This window comes from Gossypium hirsutum, chromosome D04 (assembly GCF_007990345.1).
Source record: "Gossypium hirsutum isolate 1008001.06 chromosome D04, Gossypium_hirsutum_v2.1, whole genome shotgun sequence".
Lineage (NCBI taxonomy): Eukaryota > Viridiplantae > Streptophyta > Magnoliopsida > Malvales > Malvaceae > Gossypium > Gossypium hirsutum.
This window is the reverse complement of record NC_053440.1, coordinates 53,627,676-53,654,465: the sequence shown is the minus strand read 5'-3', so window position 1 is coordinate 53,654,465 and position 26,790 is coordinate 53,627,676. Positions and strand designations below refer to the sequence as shown.

General features: G+C 32.9%; 3 protein-coding genes and 1 long non-coding RNA gene across 4 annotated transcripts; 2 read left to right on the top strand and 2 right to left on the bottom strand.

Annotated features, from left to right (window-relative positions):
* Positions 1–13,208: 13,208 nt before the first annotated feature.
* LOC107898917 (non-specific lipid transfer protein GPI-anchored 31) lies at positions 13,209–14,890 on the top strand. Its single transcript, XM_016824489.2, has 3 exons — positions 13,209–13,844; positions 13,969–13,995; positions 14,510–14,890. The coding sequence occupies exons 1-3, from the start codon at positions 13,472–13,474 to the stop codon at positions 14,677–14,679; spliced, it is 570 nt and encodes a 189-aa protein (XP_016679978.1). The 5' UTR covers positions 13,209–13,471; the 3' UTR covers positions 14,680–14,890.
* A 495-nt stretch (positions 14,891–15,385) lies between these two features.
* Positions 15,386–19,675, bottom strand: LOC107898916 (BRASSINOSTEROID INSENSITIVE 1-associated receptor kinase 1). The gene is made up of 9 exons (XM_041091442.1): positions 19,659–19,675; positions 19,338–19,481; positions 18,702–18,773; positions 18,529–18,600; positions 18,324–18,400; positions 17,727–17,855; positions 17,296–17,637; positions 16,538–16,932; positions 15,386–15,930 (listed from the first exon to the last, which is right to left on the bottom strand). The coding sequence occupies exons 1-9, from the start codon at positions 19,673–19,675 to the stop codon at positions 15,670–15,672; spliced, it is 1,509 nt and encodes a 502-aa protein (XP_040947376.1). The 3' UTR covers positions 15,386–15,669.
* A 156-nt stretch (positions 19,676–19,831) lies between these two features.
* On the bottom strand, positions 19,832–20,526 carry LOC121203281 (BRASSINOSTEROID INSENSITIVE 1-associated receptor kinase 1-like). The gene is made up of 3 exons (XM_041090902.1): positions 20,310–20,526; positions 19,999–20,131; positions 19,832–19,907 (listed from the first exon to the last, which is right to left on the bottom strand). Exons 1-3 carry the CDS (start codon positions 20,389–20,391, stop codon positions 19,832–19,834), a joined length of 291 nt encoding a protein of 96 aa, XP_040946836.1. The 5' UTR covers positions 20,392–20,526.
* A 4,953-nt stretch (positions 20,527–25,479) lies between these two features.
* On the top strand, positions 25,480–26,235 carry LOC121215953 (uncharacterized). Its single transcript, XR_005911938.1, has 3 exons — positions 25,480–25,736; positions 25,862–25,927; positions 26,068–26,235. It is a non-coding gene; the product is annotated as an uncharacterized lncRNA (long non-coding RNA).
* Positions 26,236–26,790: the final 555 nt, after the last annotated feature.

The following is a 26,790-nucleotide window of genomic DNA, read 5'->3' as shown; positions in this document are numbered from 1 at the left end:
TGAGTATATACCATTTCCCATTGAACCATTGACAACAATATTTGCTGAATTAATCTGATAAGTGTTGAATTAGAGGACCTTGAGAAAGCTACCTGAATAACCTTCATACTATCTGTTTAAATCAACATTTTGTCCCAGTTCCTGTTATGTAGTACCATCAAACTATTTAAGATACCCCAAAGCTCAACATTGAATATAGAACAAAGACCCAACCTCTTGTTAAATCCAATGACCCATTCACTGTGGTGATCCCTCAGCACTCCCCTGCAGCGGCCTCTCCTAAATCAACCTTGATTGCTCCATTAGAGTGTAACTGTGACAGCCCAAAATTGACCCTAGTCGGGAAGTGGTTTCGGGACCACAAAACCGAGTCATAAAAATAATTGATTTCCATATTCTATGCTTATTATGTGTGTACATGAGTATGTGGAAGTTTCATTCTCCAATTTTGCCAATTGCATGAGAAATTATTAAATAGGGATTGATATGAGACATGGTGAAAATATGATAGGCTAATTTAAAATGGTCTATTAATGCATGTTGTGAAAATGATGGGTTTGCATGTCAAATTACCCAAAATTTGAGCTAGTGGTTGGCCATGCTATGGGTGGAAACATGTTGGGAACATGTTGGCCTAGTGAGGTATGTAGGAAAAAAATAAAATAAGGGGCATGGGCATAAAATAATGAAAAGGAGTCTGATGAATACAAAAAAAAAATGTGTGTAGTTGTTTCCCCCCCCCATTGCCGTGAGCTAAAGAAAAGAAAGGACAAAATTTTTGTTCATCCTTTCTCATCTTCATTTAGCCGAAACTAGAAAGAAAAAAACAAAGAAAAAAAAATGCTCATCCTTTGGTTCATCCTTGGCCAAAAATTTTAAGGAGGAAGGAAGAAGAAAGGTTGAAGAGGTTCGGCCATGCATGTAGCTAGGCTAAGGTATGTTTGATGATGTTCCATGAGATGCATGCATGTTTTAGTTGTTAGCTTGAGTTCTACCTAGCCCATGGTCTAAATCTTGCTATGTGATGGAAATGACACTCGGCCATGGATGCATCATTCTTGGTTGATGTTTGATGTTGTGGTGATGAGGCATGAGGATGAGTTAAGATTCGGCCTAGGTGGAGTTTGTGTTAATGCCATTGCATGCTAAATATGAAGCTTGTTAATGATGCATGTGATGGTGGCTTGATGATTCTTGAACCTCCTTTTTAGCATTTTTGAGTGAGCACATATGTGCATTGGTTGCTAAATGGAGAAGAATCGGCTAGCAAGTTGTGTGCTAAGGCCGAATATAACTTTTGCATGTTAATGAGCAATGCATGTGTTAAATTGATGGAAAGGGAGAGGATGCTTTACTAGTGTGTATATGTGTGTATTAGCCAAGTTTTGAACTTGAAACAAAAGGGTGTTTAGTCAATACAAGTGACCATACTTGTAGAATGTATTAAGTGTTGAAATCGGCCCCAAAATAGACATGCATATTCGGCCAAGGGGGAAAAATTAGCTAAAATGTTGAGTTTGATTCTTGATTCCGTACATATGTGACTTTAATGTCTAATGTATAAATATGGGCTAAGTGCCTTGTGTTCCTCTTTTCGATGCTCAAATGATTAAATCAATTTATTTGTTTAATTAAGCTCAAGAGCAAAGGGGAACTAAATCCGATAAAGGGAAGGAAAAAGTGGTCGAATAGCTATCGGAATCGTTTGACAACACCCGAGGTAAGTTCTTGAGTAAGAGAGCTTAAATTATGATGTGATTAGATCATGTTTTAAGCAAATTAAAATCATGCTCTTTGTGTGGCTATTGAGCCGAATTTGCAAGAATGATAAATGTCTTGTGTTTGAGTTTTGCTAACGAAAATGAAATACGAATGGGCCATGATTTATTGTTAAATGTGCATGGTTATTTGAATGATGTCCGGGCTAAGTCCCGAAGGCTTGTGCTAAGTGACAATATCCGGACTAAGATCCGAAGGCATTTGTGCGAGATACTAATTCCGGGCTAAGCCCGAAGGCATTTGTGCGAGATACTAATTTCGGGCTAAGCCCGAAGGCATTTGTGCGAGTTACTAAATCCGGGTTAAGTCCCGAAGGCATTTGTGCGAATTACTATAACCGGGCTATGTCCCGAAGGCATTTGAACGAGGAGCTATATCCGGTTAAATTCCGAAGGTACGTGATTTGGGAATGAATGAACTTGCTGTAAAATTCCAGTTAATACTCTCGAAACATCCCAACATTGAGGTATGTTTTGTATGTGCTTGAATTTAGTTGAGCCCTTACAAATAAGTATTCGCTCAGTTGATAAACGAGCTACCGGCCTTTGGCTGAGTTGATCTTTTGTGTGTGTACATAAGGGTTGATAATGTGAAGCAAGTACGATATCGTAAATTTGTGCATATGAAATTATCCGTTTAGCTATATGAATGCTATACTTTTGTTGTGCTGGAATTCCTTGCTCAAAACTTACTAAGCATAAATTGTTTACTCCGTTTTATTGCTCCTCTGTTTTATAGATTTGGTTCTCCAGCTATCGGACTCGGGATCTTGAAGTCAAAGTCGCCCACACTATCAAAGCCCCCCTTTTGGTACAATTTTGGTTGAACTTCGAAATGGCATGTATAGGACTACCCGTTTGTTGTGGGTCGTGGACCCTTTGGACTTGTATAAATTTTGGATAGCCACGCGAAAATGGCTTATATGTGTTTGAGTATAATGTTATAATCATTTGGTGTGGATATGCTTGACAAGGATTGGCCACGGGGATGGTTAATCACTTTCATAAATTGTGCTATTTATGCAAAAAGGGCTAGTTGAATCATGGAAACCATGAAATAGGTAAAGTCTACCTTAAAGGCAGATGCTGACAGCAGCAGTGATGTAGATTTGGAAAATCACTAAAAATATTAGGAATGGAATTAAATAGTGAATAAATTATGTAAACAAACCTTGATGAATCTACTTTCATAGGAAAGTAACAAAACAATCATACGGACAGTATGTTAAGAGATATTCAGGTTCTCGTGAGACAGGGACAGAACAGTTTCTGGATTCCCTGTTCCGACTTTGGAAATTCATTATAAATTAACCAGAGATAATTAGGAGTCATACCATATATGTATAGATTCCTCTCTGAGTCTAGTTTCTATAGAAACAAACGGCATCAGTATTGGAGCCCTGTACAAGGAGATATCCAAGTCGTAATGCTCAAAGGTCAGGGTAGTCGATCCCTGTAACATGGGAGACTTTGACTAATAAACTGTACTAATTGGCCAGACCAAAAATTCTAGAAAAAAATATGTATATGGGCATATGAGTCTAGTTTCAGGGAAAAATCACAAAACTGATTTTCGAGTTGTGAAACTCAAGATATGATTTTTAAAGCGACTAGTACGCAGATTGGCAGTGTCTGGGAAATATTTTTTATAAGGGGTTTAAAGTCTGTTAACACCTCGTGTTCGACTCCGGTGTCGGTCTCGGGTTCGGGGTGTTACAGTAACCGAATCCAATTACCAGATAAGGAGGAAGATGCTTGTGATTAGCTCCAACCTAGAATCTACATCATAAGTAGACTTACATTGCCGAGCCCAATTGTAAGAACACCTAATTATTTCATCGACACTCCACGACGAACCTTGAAAGATTGAAGATTTTTGTTCTTCCAAATATGCCAAGTAATTTTCAATAATGGTTTGTGGCAAGGCTTCTTGGATTTTCTTAGGCAATAATAATGAATAATGAAAGTGATGAATTTAGACAATAATGAAACCCAAACAAACAACTTAAAGTGATTGAAGAAAAACTCCTAGAATTGTTTCTTTTTGCGCAAGTAATGTGAAATTCAAGAAATTCCAATGACAAGAAAACAATTGGAAGAAGAATTTAGTATTAAAATTAGTCAAAAATACAAAATAAGAGAAGGAGATGAAATAACCTAAGAGTTAAAGTGAAGAATTCAATCTTTTTTGAGTGTTAAGCAAGTAGGCTATTCAAGAATTAATATAAATGATTGATTTTTTAATACTTGATGCGCAAGCTTCTTGTTGAGTAATATTTTCTCGTATGTTATTGATATGAGTGTTCTTGTATTTATACATGTTGTTACAGATGTTATTACAGCTTATAATAAAACCTTACTATTTTGTCTTGACTTTCTTGCCTTTAGTACTGACATTTTTTGCGAACTCCAGGTCTGTCGGGTACGTGTCGATGGAGCACGCTGTAACAACCCTATACCTGGTCTAATCGTACTGACCCAGTATAAGGCTATTACATTTGGTGTCAAAACGGTTATAGCTAGATATTGTTTAATTAAAACATTTATACATAGCATTTTAATTTACCAACCATATTTGCAAACATACATGTAGTTTTACTAATTCATTTCATATATATACCAAAATATGTAAAGTACCTAAAAATAAATAGAAGTTCAAGAGTTTACATTTTAGTTCCTAACACATGGAAGCATAACTGACTGTCTATGTACATGCCATTTTAATTTAAAATATGGTACCTACTTTTGAAGCTTTTGAGGATGTGATGAGATGAGAAATCTTCTATACTGACTTTACCTCTTCGAGTCAAACTGTACCTACGCGTTAAAATTAAACGTGTTAAGCCGGTGAAGGCTTAGTAAGCACTACAAGAATAAACAGATAAATAAATCTAAATAAAATATTTCAAACTCATTCTGTTATTACGTATTTACGTACGTATAAGCTTCATAAAACTTACCTTAGCATATTAATGATTTGCTTTTATCCACAAAACATAATCTTAGCCCAAAGTAGATTTATATAGAACACACTGGATATACGGAACAAATACAGAGGTGCATTATTATGCACTAATGAACAGAGAGCAGTAAAGTGCTATACAGAGAGCATAGATGTGCTAAACAGAGAGCACTGACGTGCTAGTAATCAGAGAGCATTGACGTGCTAATAATCAGAGAGCACCAACGTGCTAATAATCAGAGAGCACGCTAAAGTTCCTTAATGGCATGCCACTAATATCCTGGTAGTTCTAAAATCCATCTACTTGGGCATTAGAACTGAATTTCATTCATTTAAATACTTTATAGAATTATTTCGAAAAAGACTTCTCATTTCTCCATCATAACAATTTAGTGCTTATTTCACAATTCACAATTTTCACACCATTTTCACATATATATACTTTTGTCACAACATTTACTTAATGTTCAAACAATATACCACCTTATACTTTCCACCTATAATTTTCTTTACAAATTTCATAATTCCATAATCTTTTATTTTACTTTATTTTATTTTATTTCTAAATAATTCTATACTATAATATAAGCATTTAAATAAAAATTTTAAAGTAAAATTATCTTGTAGTACTTACAACAAAAAGGTTGAGATGATGTCTTCCTTCACTCCTTAGCCTTCTCTTTTCCGTTTTCTTCAATTAGATCCTTTCCTTTCCTTTCTTTCTCTTCAATTTCATATAAAACACATAACATTTATATATATTAGAAAAACAATCAAATAACTTTCCTATATTATTTAATAAAAATAAACATATATGATATAATAATTTCATAATTTCTTACCTTAGCTAACATTTCAATTTAATTCATAACTAAAATTATTTCTATTTCTATCACAATCTATACCTTATTTTTACTTAATTCTACTTACAACTTGACTTAACTCTCAAATTTTCACTAATAAACCTAAATTTCGAATTTCTTACAATTTTACATTAAACTTATAACTTATTTCTCAATTTAATCCTTTTCCCAATCCTAATTTGAATTTCCATCAACTCAATCTCTAATTCATCCACTAATTCAATATAAACTACATAAAAAATTCTACTAACTTTCAAAATTTCAACATATACCTAATAGTATTTTGTTCTAGAATCATAAAAACTCAAAAATTTCAAGAAAATGACTTAATTTGACTTACCAATTTGAAATTGAACCTTAAAAACCCTAATTTCTTCTTTACTTTTTCTTTCTTTCTTTCTCCCCTGTTCCGTTTCAAATTCTATTCTGTTTCTTTCTGTTCATTTGTTTTATATATAATAATATAATAATAATATAATATAACAACTTACTTATTAATTAAATAATATAATATATAATATATAATATATATATATTTTAAATTAAAAATATCTTAGATTTTTCATTTGTTATGCCGCCTCAGTTTTAGTAAAAAGGCATAATTCCTATTTGGTCCTTTTAACTTTCTTTAATTTATAATTAAACTTTCACACTTATTTCAATCTAATCCTTTTTTTTCCTAATTACTTCTAATTACATCAAATTCTCCTAGTCAAAATATAATTAGACACATAACAAACTTTGTAAATATTTATAATAAATATTTACGAATTTGATTTACCAGAACGAAGTCCCGAAAATGCATTTTTTATTTAATCTATTTAAATAAATTTTACCATATAATCAATAAAATTTTATTATCAAAATTTTCATGCAACCTTCCTATCATAATATAGACCATACCACAATATTAAAATAAATTTTCTTTCTAGCTCGGATTTGTGGTTACGAAACCACTATTCCGATTTACTGAAAATGGGTCATTACACACGCGGTCTTTTCTGTTCTTGAGACTGACATTTTGGGTAGGCTCCGTGCTTGTCGGACACGTGTTTGGATTACCTGCAGAGCATGCGGTCCTTTCTACAAGCTCCTTGGGTGTATGTGAGTTGAGACCGAGGTCTTCTTTAGGTTCCTGCAAATTGGATCTGCGGCCTTGTCTTGTGAGCTTGGTCCTTGGCTTTGCTTTGCGGGCTGGGTTCGCAAGCTTGCTTTGTTGTCCTATCGTGGTTCGTCTCGCATTCAATCTTTTAATGGGACTTATCTGAGTCACTGCTTAGAGACCCGGATCCATTTTAGGACTCGGGTTAATGATTACTAATGTATAACACTTCTGTTAAATTCTAAAATTTCCAACAAAGAATTTGAAATTAGATGAGAATAATAAGATGGGAAAATAATCAAACAACAACGATTAAGAATATGGAGGAAAGGTCTTTCGGTCTTGAGAGCAAAATAAGTTTTTATTGTAACACAAGTAAGCTTGTGGCTAATAATCCATAAAAGTAACATGTTTTTAATCCCATTCTTGACGCGTTTTTAGATGATTTATCATGTAAATTAGTGAATTTGATGCTCAAAATCCTTTAAATCCATGTTTTTATACTTAAGTGAGCATAAGGAAGTGAAAGGAGCGAAAAACGAGCCAAAATCAGACAAAAAGAGTTGTTTTCAAGATCTATATGGCCTGGGCATTTCCACATGTGCTGGGCACACGCCCGTGTGAGCCACACGGGCTGGCCACATGCCCATGTGCCAGCTCGTGTCGATTTCGCATCCTGCTTCTCTTTTACGTAGAAAAACTCAATTTTTAGGGTTTCTGAGCATTCTAACGTTTATAAATACATATTAGAAGAGGACCTAAGGGGGCACATAGAGAAGAACGAAGAAAAGAGTCGAAGAAAGCCATCGGATTCAACTCAGAAGCGGATCTCTTTCAAGATTGAAGATCTCCATTCAACTTCCTTAGAAGTTTTATTGGGTTTCTTTATGTCTTGTTGTTATCCTAACTTTGAGATGGTTTTATTCAAAATTATGAACTAAATTCCCTAGATACCTAGGGAAGATAAAACCTATAATGGATCTTATTATTTGATTTCTGAATTACATGATAAATACTTGATTCTTGTTCTCGATTATGTATGCTTATTTCTTGTTTTAATATTTTTGAGATATTGATTCAAGTTTAATATGCTTATTTCAGTGGAGCAAAAGTCCCTGTTTAAGAGTAGATCTAGCATAATTGAGTGGAGTTGCATGCAATCCTAGAAATAGGACAACATAAATCTACCAGATTAGAGTCAAATCTAATAGGAGAATCTATAGATCGAGTTAATACGACAATAAGAGTTTTAATTAGAAAGAGATTTCAATTAATCAACTTAGAGTCAGTTGTTCTTACTCTCAAAAGAGATATTAACATAATTTAGGGATTTCTACGGATTAAGGCGCAAGTGAATAAATCATTTAATTTAGATTAAGATTAACAAGTGAAATTTAGGTGGATTCTTTCCTGGGTATTGTTTATCTCATTGGTTATCTTCGTTTATTTTTCCCAATTCACTCTCTGTCGCGTTCTTAGTTAATTTAGATTAGTAAATTTAGATTAAAACAATTCATTCAATTTATTGGCTAAATAATAGAAAAACAATAATTACTAGTACTTTTAGTCCTCGTGGATACGATATTCCCTTCTCACCATAGCTATACTATTGTTCGATAATTATAGTAATTATCGTAATTATACGCTTGCCTTTATCGTAATTATAGTTAGCTTAGTGACCATCAGTGGTAAAGGGAGGTTCTCTAATGCATAAAAATTGAAAAATTAAGAACAAGAATAAGAAATAAAGATCAATAAACTCCATAATTTACTAAACAGAAAACAAAAATAGTGTGAATTTGTGGAATGATGAAATCGAATTTGATGAAGATGGACGAATGGTGATGGCTGAATGGATAGATGATCCAACCCCCCTTTGATGTTTAAATTTAAACACCAATTAAGGACTTCAAACGACATTTAATCAACCCTCCTAATCAAGTTATTGGGCAAGTTGAAGTTATGAAGAATTTCACCAATAATTCTTAAAAAGAATTGAGTTACCATGGATATAATTAAAATAAGGGAGAAATTTTAAAATTATACATGTACTTTGATTCAATGTGAAATTTGATGCGTGAACTTTTATTTGGTACAATTATGTACATGAAACTTTGATTGTGGTTCTTATATATATAAATGAAACTTTAATTTTGATTCAGTCATACACATTTAAAGAAATACATATATCAATTTATTTTTATATTGGATAAATATAATTATATGTGTACGTAATATATAAACATAAAATGATGATATATCGGTAACTGTGTTAATAATTTGTGAGAATTGGATTAAATCAAAGTTTCATGTATAAAATTGCACAAAATCAAAGTTCATGTATAGAATTGAACATTAGACCAAAGTTCATGTATATATTTGAGATTTGTTTGTTAAAATAAATAATTGGACTTATAAAATATCGTAAATTAAACTTCAAAGTCATCCCAAAGCTTCGAAAATCGTGATTCATATATTGAACTCATACAAAAAAAATTTGGTCACACATTTTTCACTAAAACAATTATAACTTGAGCTCTTGAACTTGTTTTGACGTGTGTCAAAATGCATTTTGGATATAAGAGACAATTATATAATCCATAAGAAGATAAGTCAACTCAGAAATTCTTAGCTCCTATTCAAAAAAGCGTGGTAAATTGATTGATATTCCATATTTGAAAAATAGAAGCTTCAATAAATTTAATTTAATAAATTTCACCTAATCCGTGCAAATATCAACTTTGATTAGGAGTATAAAGAGTATTTCCTACAAGCAAGTACAATGCAATTTAGACACATCTACAAGGAAGCTAGTATACTTGGGACTACATTGCTAGGATGTGCAACAACACCAAAACATTTAAGGAATTTCTTGCTGAAGAACAAGGAGTTACTCATTAGAGGTATTGTGTGATGTAATACTATTTTACCAAGGTTGTTATCCTCTTTGCCTACCAAAATATATCTACGTTTAAAAAAAATAATTTTGAGAACTAAAAAAGGTAATCTTTCTCGATAAAGTTGGTTGATTAAGATAAAATTGTATCCTGTAATAATTATACAGGTACCTTTTGATGCATACGATTCAACAAAAATTGTGAAAAAAAATTAATGTGTAGATTCCAATCATCCTCAGTTTTTTCTAATGTACCTTTTCTAACTTCTAATTTCTAATGAAAGGACCTTTTCTTACTTTTTTTTTTCTTTAAATAAAATGAATTTCAAAATGAAATTTTAAAAAAAAAAGATAAGTTTTGATCCGTTTTCCTATAATTCACTTTATATAAATTTATATGTGAATTTTCTAATAATTTATTTTGATTTAATACTCACCATTAGTTAAAATATAACATGAATTTAATTCAACCGTTTGAAATATCAAAAATTATTTGGAATTTGACTTAATTTAAATCGAATCCATCAAATCGGATGAATGTGAATAAAGTAAAAGATATCTGCCGACCTCTTTTGTTGAGTGGCATTGAAACTATTCAACGTTTTAAAAACTCCCACCCAACAAAGCCTAATTTGGTGGATTGAATGGGGGACTTATAAAATGATGTTCCCAGCAAAATTATAACAATGTTGGAAGAGAATGGTCGACAAAATTTCAAAATTTAAGCATCTTGAAGACAGCTTCAATGATTTGCTTCTCTAATATCATAATATCCCATTATTATCTGAAGTAACATTTCTTACAAAAGTTGGAGTTCAAATTAATAAAAAGTTTGGGTTAAAAATATATATTTAAAACTAGATGAATTATCAAATTAATAATTTATTAATTGAATTTTAATTTAGTCGACAATGCTGTTATTATAATAACTAGAAAAACGTGGGTTTAAACATTTTTAAGAGTCTTTTTATCCACTATAAAAGTTAAAATTATGGGTAAATGTAGAAATTGTATGAAAAAACACGATAAGACTTTTTACCGTTAAGCAATATTTCATTAATTTTTTATATCTATATTATTATTTAATATTTTGATTGAGTTTTGTTTCACCCATCAAATCAGCAGTGAATTGAATAAAAACCCATTATTTATATAAATTAATACATATTATTTTGAGTATTTTTTTTATTTTTGTATTTTTATAAAAAAATCTAGAAAATACATGCAAATGAAGGAATATAAACTCAAAATATATAGCATTGCATTTACAGTAAAATAAAACTGTAGCATTCATAATTTTCATATTTCCAAATTCAGGTATAATTGTTATACTATTAATTTTTTTTAAATTTATTAATATGATTTTTTAAAATAAAAAAATTTTTACTTGATAGCAACGTAATTAAAAAATAACTTTATAATGAACGTGATTTTAATAAAATAGAAAATTTAAAATTTAAAAATAAATTTAAAGACTTCAAACTTACGAAGTGTAGATATACTTATAATTTATTTTAATGATATTGAAAATATAAAAAGAGGGAAATGTTGTTTAATACATTGTTAGGAGGGTCCCTCTTAAACATGCAACGCGAGCATCTGCAATGATAATCCCCGGTTGGCAATGGCATGCACGCCACTGCCCACACGCAATAAAGTAAAAGGAAGGCGCCGTTTCATCATAGTTTCGCAACAAAAGGAAGAAACGCTTACTATTATTATTTTATTGTTTAATATTTTATTATTGAAAAAAATTAATTTCACAAGTTCGAATATTGATGTTGAGGACAGTTGATTATTTTTGGGGAAGTTTCCGAAATGCCATCGATAAAGTGGTAGTATATATGCTTTTAAATGTCATGTAAGGGACAAGGGTTTAAACCCTATTAAACTCGCAATGCTCATGTTTCCTTTGTAAGTGGTCGTACGTCATGTATGGTCTGATTCAACGAGATGTTTCTGCTATGTGAATCCTACCTTCAGCTCAAGCTCTTTGTAGATTTAGGGGCAAAACATAGTTCGGCTCAAAGACAATACTGACCCAATAAAGGGTCTATTAACTTTGAGTGAACAATATCTCGAAGATTTCTTCTAAAGAAGTTGACCTCCTCTCAACTATTATCATATATCTCTACTTCTCTTTTAAATATTATTTTACTATATCCTAAAGATATAAGTGTTGCTAATTTCGGATAATCCGCCCCTAAAATGGAAGAAAATTTTAAAAGAAAAAAAATTAAATTTATAAAAAATGAAAAAATTAAAATTATAAACAATGATGACATATCTCCATTATTATGGGATCACTAAGAAAAGGGTTATTATAATGTTTGAAATATTATCTTGATGTAAAAAAAAATTAAATAAGGCAAGTTACTGAAATCATGAAAGGGTAAGGCAAAGGCACAGCTCAATGCCCTTTTACACATGCTTTAACTTAGCTACATGCAAATGTTTAGGGACCCATTTTAAAGCTAATTAACCCAATCATTTCCAACACTACATGCTAGTGTGATCCCATTATTTTATTTTCATTGGGGTTCAAAATGATTAGATTTAGAGTAAATTTAGAAATTTTAAACCTAATGCAATTATAATATATAAATTAATAAAATGTGATAAAAATAAATAATAACGGTTAATAAAATCCGATGGTTATTGATTCTCATTTATTACTATTGGAGGATGGATGGATTAAACTAAATGCGGATGGGGCGGTGTCATTTAATAAAGTGAATGCATCGATTAGAGGTGTGTTTAGGGACTCGGATGCAAGGTGGTTATGTGGCTATACTATGTTGTTGGGTAAGGATACAATTTTTAAAATTGAAGTTAGATCTATCTTAAAAGGCTTTCGCAAAGCTTGTGATAAGAGTTTTAGATGAATAGAGCTGGAATGTGATAATGCGTTACTAATTTATTCTCTTTTAGCTAGTAATGTTGTTAATAGTAAAATGGTGAAATTAACAATTGATTTATGAAATGCCACACCACGAGTGGGAAGTCCAAGTCCAAGTACATCATGTGTTGATATCTCAAAATGAAACTGTGGATTGCATGACCAAAGTTGCCACCCTATTTACTAGTTTATAATTGGTTGTTGCTCTTCCAGAGGCAGTGAAAGATATTTTGCTAGAGGATCGTAATAAATTCTTAATACTGTAAAGATGTGTGAATGTAATCGCATAATCGTTATTTAATTTCTAAAAAAAATTATCTATATCTCTACAAAATTCTTAATATCACAAATTTTATATAAATATATAATATCTGAAATATAATTATAACATGTAAATGTTCAAATATAATACAATTATACTAACATATAAATCTAATTTCGAGCTATAATTTCGGCATAAATTTGCTCTTTTGACTTTGTTTGACTTTTATAACATAGATTGAGCTTGAAACCACAATTTATGCAAACTCATCAACAATCCATTTATAGATAGGCTTTTAAATAAATAAAAACATGAAAAATCCCTCATTTTATTTATTTATACTATATTTTAAAGTAAATTTATTAAAATTACATGAGTTAAAAGTGAAATGATAAAGATTTCTCCTATCTTAATCAGTGGTTGAGGGTTCAATTCCCACTTTAAGTAAGGAGGAACATTAAAATTCTGACCAACATTTACCTCCTCAATAAATCTCAACCAAATAAAAACAACTAAATTCACAAAAATCATAAATAAAAAAGAATATATTTTTTAAGAAAATTAACAATTTTATTTTCATATTTTTCTCGTCTTCCTTCCACAATAAAACCCCCCTCACCTCTCCTTAATTTAATTCCACCATTAAACCTGCCCATTGTCGTCTCCTTTTCCAAACAATCAAAAGATTCAGAACCCACTCTTTTCGACAATGGCAGTATCAACATTCTCTTTTGCTTTGAGCCTTGCTATTCTCTCAATCTGGGCCGTTGATGCTGCTCACCACCATGCGACAGCGCCATCCCCTTCTTCTTCTTCATCCTCCTCTTCCTCCACCGTGGACTGCTCGACTCTGATACTGAACATGGCGGATTGTTTGTCGTTCGTGTCAAGTGGGAGCGAGGTGTCGAAACCGGAAGGAAGTTGCTGTTCTGGATTGAAAACCGTGTTGAAAACGGGCCCTGAGTGTTTATGTGAGGCTTTTAAGAGCAGTGCTTCAATGGGTGTTTCATTGAATGTCACTAAGGCCTCTACATTGCCTGCTGCTTGTAAAGTTTCTGCTCCTTCTTCTACAAACTGCGCTGGTAAGTAACTTTGCTACTACTTCATGCATTCATTCATTCAACAAAAGAAGAAAAAGAAAACAGATTTTGGGTTATAGTGTTGAGGACTAATTAGTACTAATATTGTTGTTTGTGTTTTTGATAGCATCTGTCACTCCTGCTGGTGCCCCAGGTATGTGTTCTGATAAATCTGATCGTTAATATATAACTATATACATATTATAGTATTACGATGAACAAATTGTTGCGAGAGACAAGAACCTCTAAAGGATTAGTAATAGTATAATAAGCCGGTTTTGAGCAAAAAGATTTCATGTTTGAGATCTGATCCTACAAGGGTCTTATAATTTTTTTAGCAAACGTATTTATTTGTGCAGTGATCAAATTATTAGGACCACTCATTGGTGGTCAAATTGGTTTGTTTGATTCAATTAAATAATTTATTAAAACATTTTAAGAATAGATTCAATTACAAGTTTAATTGGTTTGTTTGATTCAGTTGAATTTTATCTTTCTTCATACTGATACCTTGGCTGGTCCAATCCAATTCTCAAAACAGTTTTTTAACATTTGTTAGCAAAATTTCATAAATGTCGGGTGGATGTTTGGATTTTTTTGTAAGCAATATAAACTTTAGCAGGTTGATGTTCTTTATGACCCTTTATAATTCCTTGGCAAATTTGCAGATGTGGAACCATCAGCAACAGCAGGTGCACCCACAACATTCTCTGCAGCAAATGAGGTAGCACCAACACCAGCTCCGGGAATCTCAGGCTCTGCGGTGCTTTCGGTTTCGGCCGGATCTATTGTCGTAGGCATTATAAGTATGTTGGTGTCGGGCTACGTACTACGTTAAAAACGTTACGGATTATTGGACATGAGAGTGAGAGAGAGATTATTGTTTATTGATGTGTGGTTGTAATAGATTTATGTTTCATTTTGTGGGGTTATTGGAAACTCTTTGAGCTTTGGACCATCCTCTAAAATTTAGTGCTATAGTGTTCTATATTTGTTTCCCATTTATTTCTCTACTAAATTGAACCCTGAGAAGGTATTTTCCCCCTCAATTTGATATCCATAATTGATTTTTTGTACTAATGTCACGGGATTATTATTCTCTTTTCCAAAGATTTACTCGAATAGACCTCTTTGTGGGATTTCAATAGTAGATTTGGGTTTGGATTAATGACGAATTTTGACATTTAAATTCTTATTTTGTTAGAAGAAAAAGAAAAGAAATTGGTTTTTGGTCCTTTCTGAACTAATTCTTCTGTAGTGTAAAAGATTGACAATTTCTCATTCTTTTTGGCCGAAAATCAAAAGGAGATTGTGAAAAGTTGAGAGTGGCTTATTGAAATGAGAAGATGGCCTACTATTGTCCCCTTTGATCTCGGAGGAAATAAAAAAATATATGGAGATAAAAGATAAAAATAATCATCAAATAGTCGGATGTAATGTTAAGGCATATTGTATTCTTAAGGACAGGACTGAAGTTTGAATCTTGAAGATAATATTATTAAGAGCAACAATCACTAACCGTAAACATGAACTATAAATAAATATCATACATATATTATTTTGATGGGTTGTTTATATGACATTTTCAAAATAAATATAACCAAATTTTACTCGCAATGAATTATATGCATTTAAAACTGTTTAAATTAACCTAAAAAAAATATGAACTAATAAAAAACCCTGAGACAACTATATCTATATATCCATAAAATGGTGAACAATCACCAACTCTGACTCGCGGGAAGTGTTTTGTATTCTTGTAGAAATGGGGTCATCTAGGACCGGATAATTCGTCTGGTCGGAGGTAAGAAGTGGAGTCTGCAATGATCTAATCAGCATTCGGTTGGTGGTTATGGTTAAACTCCTGCCGGAACATTTCCTCTTTCTGCCACTCTTCCCATCTTTCGGCTAATCCATCACCCTCCAACATGCTGACCACTTCGGACATCTTTGGTCGTTCCATTGGGGTGCCTTGAGTGCATAAAAGAGCTACCTGGATTAGCTGTTCTACTTCATGGTCTATGTAATTACCCTGAAGAGCAGCATCAACCAACGTTTCTAACCTCCTGTCTTTCAGAAGCCCTTTTACCTGAAATTTTTAAGCACCCGAGAAAATAATGAAACAAAAACCACTTGGTCCAGTACTAAGCTGAACTTGAGTTTTAATATAATTACGGTCAATAAAGATGTGAATCTTAGTGGCATAAGAAATCAATATCAAGATTGTACTAACTTATTACATAAGATTCTCTAATATCATTAGTTATGAATCAAGTTACACTCGGATCAATGCAACCACCTAAAGCATGCTTCATGGTGTAAGCAAAATTAATGAACAGAAAGTATTCTAGGAGCCTTCACCCTTACCCGACACTCACACTCAAATCTGAGTAACATAGGATAGAATCTCCCCATAAACTATTTCTATATTTAATGTTTCGCTCTTCGCCTCGTAGAGTAAACATTGTTAAGTTTCAACTCTTTCTATTCACCAGCTTTTGCATTTTCACCTTGCAGGGAAAATAAAATTAAGCTTCGTTCTTTAAGAGTGGTGGTTCTGCTATACCATCTTTAGTGTATTGCTTTTGGCTAACCAAGTGATGCGATAATTAGATAATTAAAACACTAGACAAGACTGATAAGTCAAACTTTGAAATGCATCATCAAGAAAAGCATAATAAGAAGACAGTACTTACCCAATCAAGCAACATGACATCATCATCATTTGGAAGCCGAGCTAGATCGAAAGCCCTCTGTCCTGTAATGAGTTCAAGAAGCATGACACCGTAGCCAAAAACGTCAGATTTCTCTGATGACTTTCCGGTTGATAGGTATTCAGGAGCTATATAACCAATTGTGCCACGAACAGCAGTTGTGACGTGTGTATCTTTGTAGTCCATTAATTTGGCCAACCCAAAGTCTCCGACAACTGCTTCAAATTCCTCATCCAACAATATATTTGCAGCCTTTACATCACGGTGTATAATCTTAGGGTCACAATGATCATGCAAATATGCAAGCCCCCTTGCAGCTCCTAATGCAATCCGTTTCCTTACAGCCAAATCAAGTGGTGCTTGAGATTCCGGACGTTCTAGACAATGTAAAAATCAGATCAATAGATGGTCCATTGTAACAAGCACATGAATTTCTAACAATTCCACTTCGATTCAAAGACAATCCACATTCACCAAGCACATGAATTTAAAAATAACAAATGTTATAATACAAGTTTCCAGTAGGTGATCAGTAGCTCAGAATATCATCTCAAACTGAAGAAGCAAAAGAGAAGATATTTGATAATTGAGGCTAACATTAGATTTAATAATTAACAGCCAGAAAAAAATGGGCAACCTGAAGAACATACATATGATAAATGGCGCACCTAATACAGAGAGCATAGCACAAATGTGAAACATGAGACTAAAGAAATAAACGAGGAGAAAACAGCCAGTACCTCTTAAACAGGATGCAACGCTACCATTAACCATAAAGGGATAGACTAGCAGCCGTTCAGTAGCGGTCATGCAAAAGCCACGAATACGTAATAGATTCCGATGCACAGCCATACTTATTATTTCCACCTCTGTTCGGAACTGCAACTCTCCACCTTGAGTGCGCTCCTCCTTCAGTCTTTTTACTGCCACTAGAGAACCATCAGCTAAGCGACCTTTATAAACTTTACCACAACCACCTCTACCCAGAATATTTTTATTGCTAAAATTATCGGTTGCCACTTGTAGTTCAGGTAAAGAAAACCTCTTAAGTTGTCCTAGATGAACTTCTGGGTCCTCCTCAGCTGTAAAGAAAACTACAAGAAAGTAAATACAAGCACACGATGACATAAAGTCAATTAAAAATAAAATTATCTTTTGATAAACCACTAACCAGGGACATCAAAGAAATGATCATGTGGTTTCTTTTTTAGCCACCAAGCAAATACAATTGCGGGAGCAGCAAACAGCAGGGCAATGCCAGCAGCAACTCCTCCAGCAATAGCACCAGTGGCACTATTACCTGCAAGTATGAAATTAGATAAATCTAGATACTGTTGACACAAAACACCTGTATCACGAATATTCGCAACTATTAACATCTGGTACCAACACCAATGGAGCAGGCAGCATTTCAACTGAGAGAACTAGTGGGCTAGGAAATCAGAGGCACAGATAATGTTCTAGCTCACCAAGGAACCTAAAGCCATCCTAGGTACTATTGTAATCAGATTTTAGATCTGAGCTCAAAGGCACCTTCTTAAAAAACAGACGCAGATGTAAAAAAGCTGAGGATGAGCAATATACTCAAATCTACATCAATTTTTCGTATGATACAGGTACATGTTAATACCAAAAAATTTGGGAATGCGAAGGAATATCTCAATTCCCAATAAAATACAAATAAAAGTGAAGCAGGCCTCAAAGTTAAAGCACAATTAAAAGCTAATAATAATAACAATAATTATTATTAATAAAAACCAGAACAAACCTGATGGAATTGGAGCTGTAGGTGTGATAGGAGGCAGCGGAGCAGGTGGAGGATTATTCAATCGATTATTAGCAAAACTGTGAACAAGAGAAGCATTAATTCAAGAGGCTGGCCTAAGAGTACAGAAATGATAAAACAGGAACAAGCAGTGGAGATGAGGATCTGGAGTTAGGGTGAGAGAAAAATGAAACAGCAAGAGAAAAACCTGTTAGGAGTGAAGAGTGAAAAGGAACCATTAGCTGGAATATCTCCTTCTAGCTTATTGTTTGAAAGATCCCTGCATGGCATCGTACAACATCCCGCACCATTAATTTATTGTTCTTGCAGCAAAGGTTAAACAACTAATGTGTGAAAAAAAATATTAACAGCAGCACTCACAGCACTTGCAGTGACATAATAGTAGTTAAGGGCATAGGAATTTGACCCGTCAACGTGTTGTTGTTGAGACGCCTACTCCACAGAAAGAAAACATCAAAATATTGCATATTGATAAGATGACTAGATACGTAACTTAAAAGAACTCATGCTTAGTGAAGCCTACTACACAAAGAACCATTTGTATAGTGCCCATTTTAACCAAGCACCATTGGCTCGGCAGCCTATTAACCAAGAAACCATTTCTATGATGCCCATATCAACCAAGCACCATTATGCCCAGCAGCCTACTACACAAAGCCATTTCTATGATGCCCATATCAACCAAACACCATTGACCTCGCAATTTATTGGACTTAGACCACATGACACTCACATCAGACGAGGATGGCTGTTACAGCCCGGAGACTTTTTGGACTTATCAATGTTATGCGTACATTAGAAGCGAAGAGGAAATACTTATATCTACAAAAATTATAAATAAGGACATACATTCTTAGTAAAAATACAATTTACTTATCCAGTTCAGCTAGCAATATATCAACACATAAAAGGCATTCTACATATACTAAAACACATGACTAGAAAGCAAGAGGGCAAAGAAATTAAGTAAATTAACTTCAAAAAATGTACTCGTACAGGAATCGTAGCTTTTGAAGCTTGCCCAGAGTAGATGGAATGTGTCCGGTTAAAGTATTCAAGTAAAGATCCAAGCTCACTAAGTTGGTCAAATTTCCAAGATCCTCTGGGATTATACCAGATATGTTATTACCATAAAGCTCCCTGTCATAAAAAAAATTGGTAATCTTCAGCAAAAGAAGTTCAATAGAAGCACATAACCCATGCATGTATCTATGAAAATGCAACCAAATCCAATGGAAAGATGACAACAGATACAAACCATTGTGTAATGACAAAAGCATAGAACATCATTGTTTACAACTATTTCTACTAGTATACCTGAGTAACTCAGACATTCTGGTCAGTTTTGGTTACTAGGATGACAAAAGCATGCTGGTGTTTTGTTTTTCCTTTACGTATGTCTCAATATTCTAGCAATGAGAGGTAGCATGTAAGAAATGAGTTATCTATTTTGGGGTCAACCAAAAATAGACTAGGCCTACACTATCGACTTACAAATTCTGCAAAGCCGGAAGCTGTCCAAGCTGTGGAACCAAATGACCAGACAGATTTGAATTCCCGAGATCCCTAAATTGAGAAGGAAGAAAGCGTTTACTATGTCAAACTAGAAAAGTCGAAAGAAACACAAAAGCAGTAGTAATATGAGATATAAACTTACACTCTTGTTACACTATTTTCACAATTACATGTAACATGAAGCCATGTGCAAGGATTAACAAGGGTCGAGTTCCAACTTTGCAAAACGTTATTAGGATCAGCCAAATTGTTCTTCAATGCATTCAAAGCATCACCTGTTTCATACAAAAATAAAGCAACTGATCATTGAAGGTCGCATACGATCATTCTCCAGTCAAGTCAATTACTGCACCCAAGCTAACTGAACTTTAAAACAAACAGCCAACCTTATGCCACTGCTAAACCATTTGCAAAGTTCAAACAAGAAAATAAGAGGAAACAATCATGACGAACCTTCCTTATTTCCTGAAACTCTGAAAACCAAATCCAACACCAAAATCAACCGTAAACAAACGGAGATTAACCGCTCCATCATTCTAATTCCGGCTATCTTCCATTATAACCAAAAAGTAATACAACCAAATATTTAATGGCTTAAATAAGCAAGCACAAAGTAAATTTGAAGCCGAAAAAAGTAATCTTCTCACAGCTCTACCGTTGATGACCAATGTGAGTATCAGATTCTTCTTGGTCATCTTTAGAAAGCTTAAGCCATTATTATATTGAAGCCTTCAGATTTTATAAAATTAATAATATAAAAAAGGGAAAATATAAACATAAAACAAAGAAAAGACTTAGTAGTATTTTTTGAACAATCTCATTATAGGTTCTGATCATATCTATTTTTTTTAGCACAATGTGTACAATTATTCATAGCTCTTCCCCAACCCATAAATAGGAGGATAATGTGCTTCAACACACTAGAGCTCAGATCCTTCTCTATCCGCAACAATACTCATGTCAATCGAGTTAAAACTCAACCGGCAAAAAACAAATTGTTTTGAAAGAAATTTATATTAAGTTTATTTTTCCTGAAATTAACACAAAAATAAATGAGAAAAATATTTTTCGTCAACTTTTTTATATCAAATAAACAGACCTTAAATATATATAAATATATAATTACATTATTGAAATTGCTGCATTTATTGAGAAAGTGAATAACTATTTTTTAAAAGTAAAAAAATAAAAAACCATATCCCCAGAAAATTACAAGATCATTATTTAACGTGTAATAATTTTAAAACCAACATAATATCAAAATTAAGACATTATTAATAGTTCAATGACAATTAGGTACGATGAAAGGATTTGATTCATCTAATTCTAATACTTTAATTATTTAATTAGAATGTTTTTAAAATGAAAAACCAATTTAGAATAAGAGCATATTTGATGAAATTAACCTTAATTATAGATATTTTTTTATTTTTAAATAAAAATAAAATTATGTTTTGATTTTTTATATATTTTAGGGATAAATCTCAAAATTATATATGAACTTTAGTTTAGTATGTAATTTTATACATAATTTGTTGGAGATAAACTCGATTAAACAACGAAAAAGTAAAAAAATGAAGAAATTAAAAAGATCAAACTCAAATATTTTACGTGGAAAAATCTCTCCGAAGAGGACAAAAAATCACGGATAAAGATAATTTCACTATAACGGTAAAAAAAAGAGTACAAAGATGGAGATAAAACTAAACCCCGAAATAAGAACCCTCAAAACGTAAATACAAAATTCTCTAAAAGCTTATAAAAGCTAATACCTAAATGTGTAATAGGTTGAGTTTTCAAAATTTGTAAAAGGCCTATTTATATGCTAAATTCGTAGGTCAAATAATATTAAAATAATCTACACTAACCAGAGTTCGACTGAAACAAATACTCAAAGTTTAACTAGGAGAAGAAAATCGAGAAAATTGCATGACACGTCACCACATTGCAACGTCCCCTATCGTGTTGGTGCGACGTCATTTCTGATTTTCCCTATTTTCGTCGTCGCGACTCGCTCTTTGTTTGTGCCTAAATTTGACCGAAATGCGAGGCATACTCTACAAATCTCCATATTGACTCGTATTTCCACAACGTCTTCTTTGCCAAAGCCTACCATAGGCCTATCTTGAACTATGCAAGATATTAACTGAGTTAAAATTGTGCCTAGAAGTTGGAAGACTTATAATCTTCGACTTGTGTACTGCCAAATCAAAACTGATCTGGGTTTGATTTTCACGAACACACTGCCTTATCTTTTCAAAACCTCCACCCAGTAGAGAACCTCTCTTATATGAAACGGTCATACCTTTTTCCCTCCTATGACCTAGTTGCCTCTGCTTTAAACGAGTCAAATTCGACTCCATAACGAACAAGGGACACCCGATTTCACCGATCACCGTCGATCCTTCCAAAACATAAAGACTGCCAATCTTTTTACCTTTCATCAAAACGAGAGTCCCACGAGATACTTTAATGTTGTTTGACTCGATGTTAATTTTACAACCCTTCAAGTTCAAAATTCTTAAGGAGATGAGATTTTCTTTAAGTTAGACACATGCCTGACATCTGATAGTGTCCTAATTGTCTCGTCATGCATCTTGATCCGAATAGTATCAATATCAATTTTCTTGATCTGAGATTTTCTTTAAGTCAGACACAACTCCACCTTCAATTAAATTGTATGCGGAGAACCAATCCCTATTGGGACACATGTGGAAAGAACACCCCGAATCCAAGATACACTCGGATGTAAGCTCGGAGCTTTCACTTGTTGACACCAACAAGAAACAATCACCCTTATCATTGGCCAAATTAGCACCAGCTAAATCTTCCTCATTGCTCTCAGCAGCCCTTTTATTTCGCAGTTTGTAACAATCTGCCTTAACGTGACCTAACTTCTTACAATAGCAACATCTTTTGCCTCGCTTCCCTAATGCTACCAAAACTGAGGCTTGCCTATCTGAACCGAACTCATTTTCAAGTTTGTCTTTACTCAACAAATGACTTTTCACATCCTCAAATGAGAGGTTATCTCTACCATAAATTAAGGTCTTCTTGAAAGACTTATATGAAGGGGGTAAATAGCACAATAATAACCTTCATTGTCAATCTGAACCTCAACATTTTTTAAGTCATTCAAAAGAGTAATAAACTGACCAATGTGACCTTTAAGGTGCTCACTTTCATTTATGCAGAATGTGTATAGACATTGTTTCAACACCAATCGATTAGCCTGAAACTTTGTCGCGTAAAGGGTTTCTAACCTTTTCCATAAGGTGAATGTCATTTTCTCCATCAAAACCTCCTGCAACACATTATTTGTTAGACATAATTGAGTCATGGATATAGTTTTTTTTATCTAACATATTTCATTTTGATTTGTCCATGTCTGCAAGCTTCTTCTCTGTAAGGATCTTCTTAAGATCGTCCTGAATCAAATTTTTCATTATTTAAACTTGCCACAAATTGAAAGTTGTAATGCCATCGAACTTATCAATATCAAACCTTATTGCTGTCATCTCTGAACAGGTTGAATGCGAAAATCGAACTAGATTTGATACCGGTTTATTGAGGATAAACTCGATTAAACAAAAAACAAATAAAATAACGAAGAAATTTAAAAGACTGAACATAAATATTTTACGTGAAAAAACTCCTCCGAAGAGGATAAAAAAATCACGGGTAAAAATAATTTCACTATAACTGCAAAAACAAAGAGTACAAAGATGGAGATAAAACTAAACCCCAAAACTCAAAATAAAAATCCTCAAAACATAAACACAATATTCTTTGAAAGCTTGTAAAAGCTAATACCTAAATGTGTAATGGGTTAATTTTTCTAAGGTTGTAAAAGGTCTATTATTACATTACACGTCGCCATATCATGGCATCCCCTGTCATATTGCCACGTGTCATTTCTACTTCTCCCCTATTTTCATCGTCGCATCGTCACAACGTTTCTCTCTGTTTGTGCCTAAATTTGACCGAAATGCAAGGCATACTCCACATAAACTTTGATTTTGTGTAATTTTATACATGAAATTTTGATTTGGTCCAATCTTCACTAACTATTAAAATTTATTGATATAACATCATTTTATGTTTATTTATTGCATATACAAATAATATATTTATCAATTATAAAAATAATTTGATGTATTTATTTCTTCAAATATGTATAATTGAATCAAAATGAAAGTTTCATGTATACGTTTGAACTTAATCAAAGTTTTATGTGTATAATTGCATTAAATCAAAATTTATATATCAAACTGCACATTGAATCAAAGTTCATGTGTAATTTTGAGATTTGCCTCCTCTTTTTTTTTTTAAGTTATGACTTACACCTATATCAACTACTCTAAACAAAATCAATCATTACAAGCACTGAACTCAATAAGTAACTTAGTAACTAACTGAACTCAAACTAACTATAATTAGAATAAAAACAACTAATTAAAAGTAACTATAACTTATAAGAAAATTTGGTTTAGAAAACAGTGTTTTTAGGCACATCGAAAATTTAAATTTTTTTCTTAAAATCAAGCCTTGTGATATTTATAGTAATAAACCCTTAACTGAATTATTACATATGCTTTGTACAACGCAGTTTAAGTTGTTTCTCATCTTTGTATCAAACTGTCTTCTCTACTATTCTCGAACCATGAATAGTTTTGAGTATATGCTCAAACAAAACGAACTGAATACACAAAATGAAAAAATTTTATTGACTTTCAGTGTCAAAGTTAATTCTCTTTATGGGAATTAGAAACTATGAGCTTTCACAAAAAATAAAATTTATTCTTATAAATAAATTTTCACTATTTTCTGATAGAATAACGACACTCAATTAATTGTGTTTTAAGTTAGCTCATAGTTCCTATTTATAAAAAATATATACAAGAGTTTTGCTTAAACAATGGGTAATTAAATAATAATATTTTAATAGAAAATACAATATTCTACTAAGAGTAGAATACAAGAGGCAACGACAACCCTAAGGTGTACTAGGGTTTGTCACCCCTCATCCTTCAGGATGGGCTTTCGGGCTTGTCTCGTGTATTGGGTACAATTATATGCGTTATTTAGACTTTTATTCAACACTTATAATTTATTCAACCCAATAACTATTTTCTATTTCTCAAAATATTAATTAATTAAATTATTTTCTCAACCCAATTCTAATTCCGTTAAAGTCATGACAACTTTACCGTATTAGAATCTATGAGGAAATATATTTAATTGTCTCATTCAGTAAAACTATGATGATTAATTAATTTAATTCTCGCTTCAAACTTCAATAATTTAATTACAAATTATCACATCCCAAAAATCGGGTTAGTAGGAATTGAGATTAGTAAACCAAGAGTGGTCACGTCCTGTTTTGAATAAATGTTGTAGGAATCATATCAACTGATTTGATTTGGTTTAGTGGTTAAGTGCTCTGTATATATGCATAAGGTCTTGTGTTCAAATTCCTTCCCTTGAGTTTTTATTGTTTTACTCCTACACTTGACTGGTCAAATGTAGGTTATATTTTATTCTTGTTAGTTTCTTGATAAGAATGAGTTTGTTGGTTCAGTAGTGAGGCTTTAGCTTACCTTTAGGTCCCAAGTACAAATCATGTTGCTGTTCCTCTCCCCCACTTTCTCCATCATTCTATTTTTTTTTTCATTTTTGTTGATGGCAACACCTCTCTGCCATTTTTTTACCCTTTTCTGATTTCTCCTTCTCATTCTTTTGCTACTCATTTTATTTTTGATGTCGAGCTTCCTTTTCACTTGTTGCCATTTAGACGTTTAGTCTTAAACCGTTGCTTCTTCTGTGTTCATTCGTAGTTGTACAAGTTTTGAGCAGGTTGTCAGGGTATTCTTGATCGAGGTAAGTGTTTTTCATGTCCTCTTTAATGGTGTTATTTATTTGCTCTATTCTTTTTCAAGGAAGGTATGTGAAGTTTTGGTTTGGTTTGTGAGATTTTGGTTTAACTGATGTGATGAATTTGATAGATGAGGAGTGTGAGACACATTAACCCTCATGTGAATTGAGAGCTTTGGAAACAGTTTCATCTTTGGGTAAGTAGTCGACTACTCAATTTAGGGACTGACTGGTGTTGGTTTGCAAGAGCCGAATGCTCAGTTTGAGCAAGGGTTGAATACTCTAAGATTAAGTTGGGTGATTTTGCTAATTGGTTTAGTTCTGTCATCGTGTGCAGGGTAGGAATTGCTACTTTAGTGTCAACATCTCAAAAAAATGACTAGGTGTATAACGATAATCTTGAAAAACAGCGAACGATGCGAAGCCATAAAATTCACTACTGATTCCACATGGGCGTGTGGTGAGCTGTGTGGGCCACACGGACGTGTGCAAAGCTGTGTGGACCACACGGGCGTGTAAGTCCATTTTTAGTAAAATTTAGTTAGGGTCATGTTTTGAAGTGAGGTTTGAGGTTAGTGATTTTATAGGTTTGATAAGTGTTACATACGATGTATGTTAAATGAAAATTGTTGTTCCGATATGATTGTGTAACTTCTGGAGGTATGTTTCCTTATATAATATGGTTATGATATGTAAATTAGTGAGCATCATTAGCATGTTTTTTATTAGCTATGTATATACGATTATTGATACGTTACGTTTTGTTCCAATTCTCATGGCATCTGACTTTGTGGCTATTCTGATTAAATTGATTTGTTATTATTGAATTCGGACATATTTGTTTTGCAAAGAATAGAAATTCCATGCCTATTCATTTCTGTTAAATATATGATTGCATGTTCAACATGCTTACCGTTTTGATTCTGAATTTGCATGTCATGACACATTGCATGGGGTTGGGATATTATTGTCAGGAGGAAGTTCAGCCAGTTTAATGATCTGCATTATCTGGTGGTTTAGCCACATATCTGGTTTGACTATTTATATCTGATCTTGCAAT

What these genes read in the sequence shown, in the direction of transcription:
- LOC107898917 (XM_016824489.2), top strand. Translation starts at nt 13,472, where the DNA reads ATGGCAGTATCAACATTCTCTTTTGCTTTGAGCCTTGCTATTCTCTCA. An exon ending in TTCTTCTACAAACTGCGCTG is followed by an intron (nt 13,845 to 13,968) that starts GTAAGTAACTTT and finishes TGTTTTTGATAG; the next exon opens with CATCTGTCACTCCTGCTGGT. An exon ending in CACTCCTGCTGGTGCCCCAG is followed by an intron (nt 13,996 to 14,509) that starts GTATGTGTTCTG and finishes GCAAATTTGCAG; the next exon opens with ATGTGGAACCATCAGCAACA.
- LOC107898916 (XM_041091442.1), bottom strand. An exon ending in CTTCAAAAGCTACGATTCCT is followed by an intron (nt 18,774 to 19,337) that starts GTACGAGTACAT and finishes TCTGTGGAGTAG; the next exon opens with GCGTCTCAACAACAACACGT. An exon ending in TACAGCTCCAATTCCATCAG is followed by an intron (nt 17,856 to 18,323) that starts GTTTGTTCTGGT and finishes TCATACTTGCAG; the next exon opens with GTAATAGTGCCACTGGTGCT.
- LOC121203281 (XM_041090902.1), bottom strand. Translation starts at nt 20,391, where the DNA reads ATGATGGAGCGGTTAATCTCCGTTTGTTTACGGTTGATTTTGGTGTTG. An exon ending in AGTTTCAGGAAATAAGGAAG is followed by an intron (nt 20,132 to 20,309) that starts GTTCGTCATGAT and finishes TGTATGAAACAG; the next exon opens with GTGATGCTTTGAATGCATTG. An exon ending in GAAAATAGTGTAACAAGAGT is followed by an intron (nt 19,908 to 19,998) that starts GTAAGTTTATAT and finishes TTCTCAATTTAG; the next exon opens with GGATCTCGGGAATTCAAATC.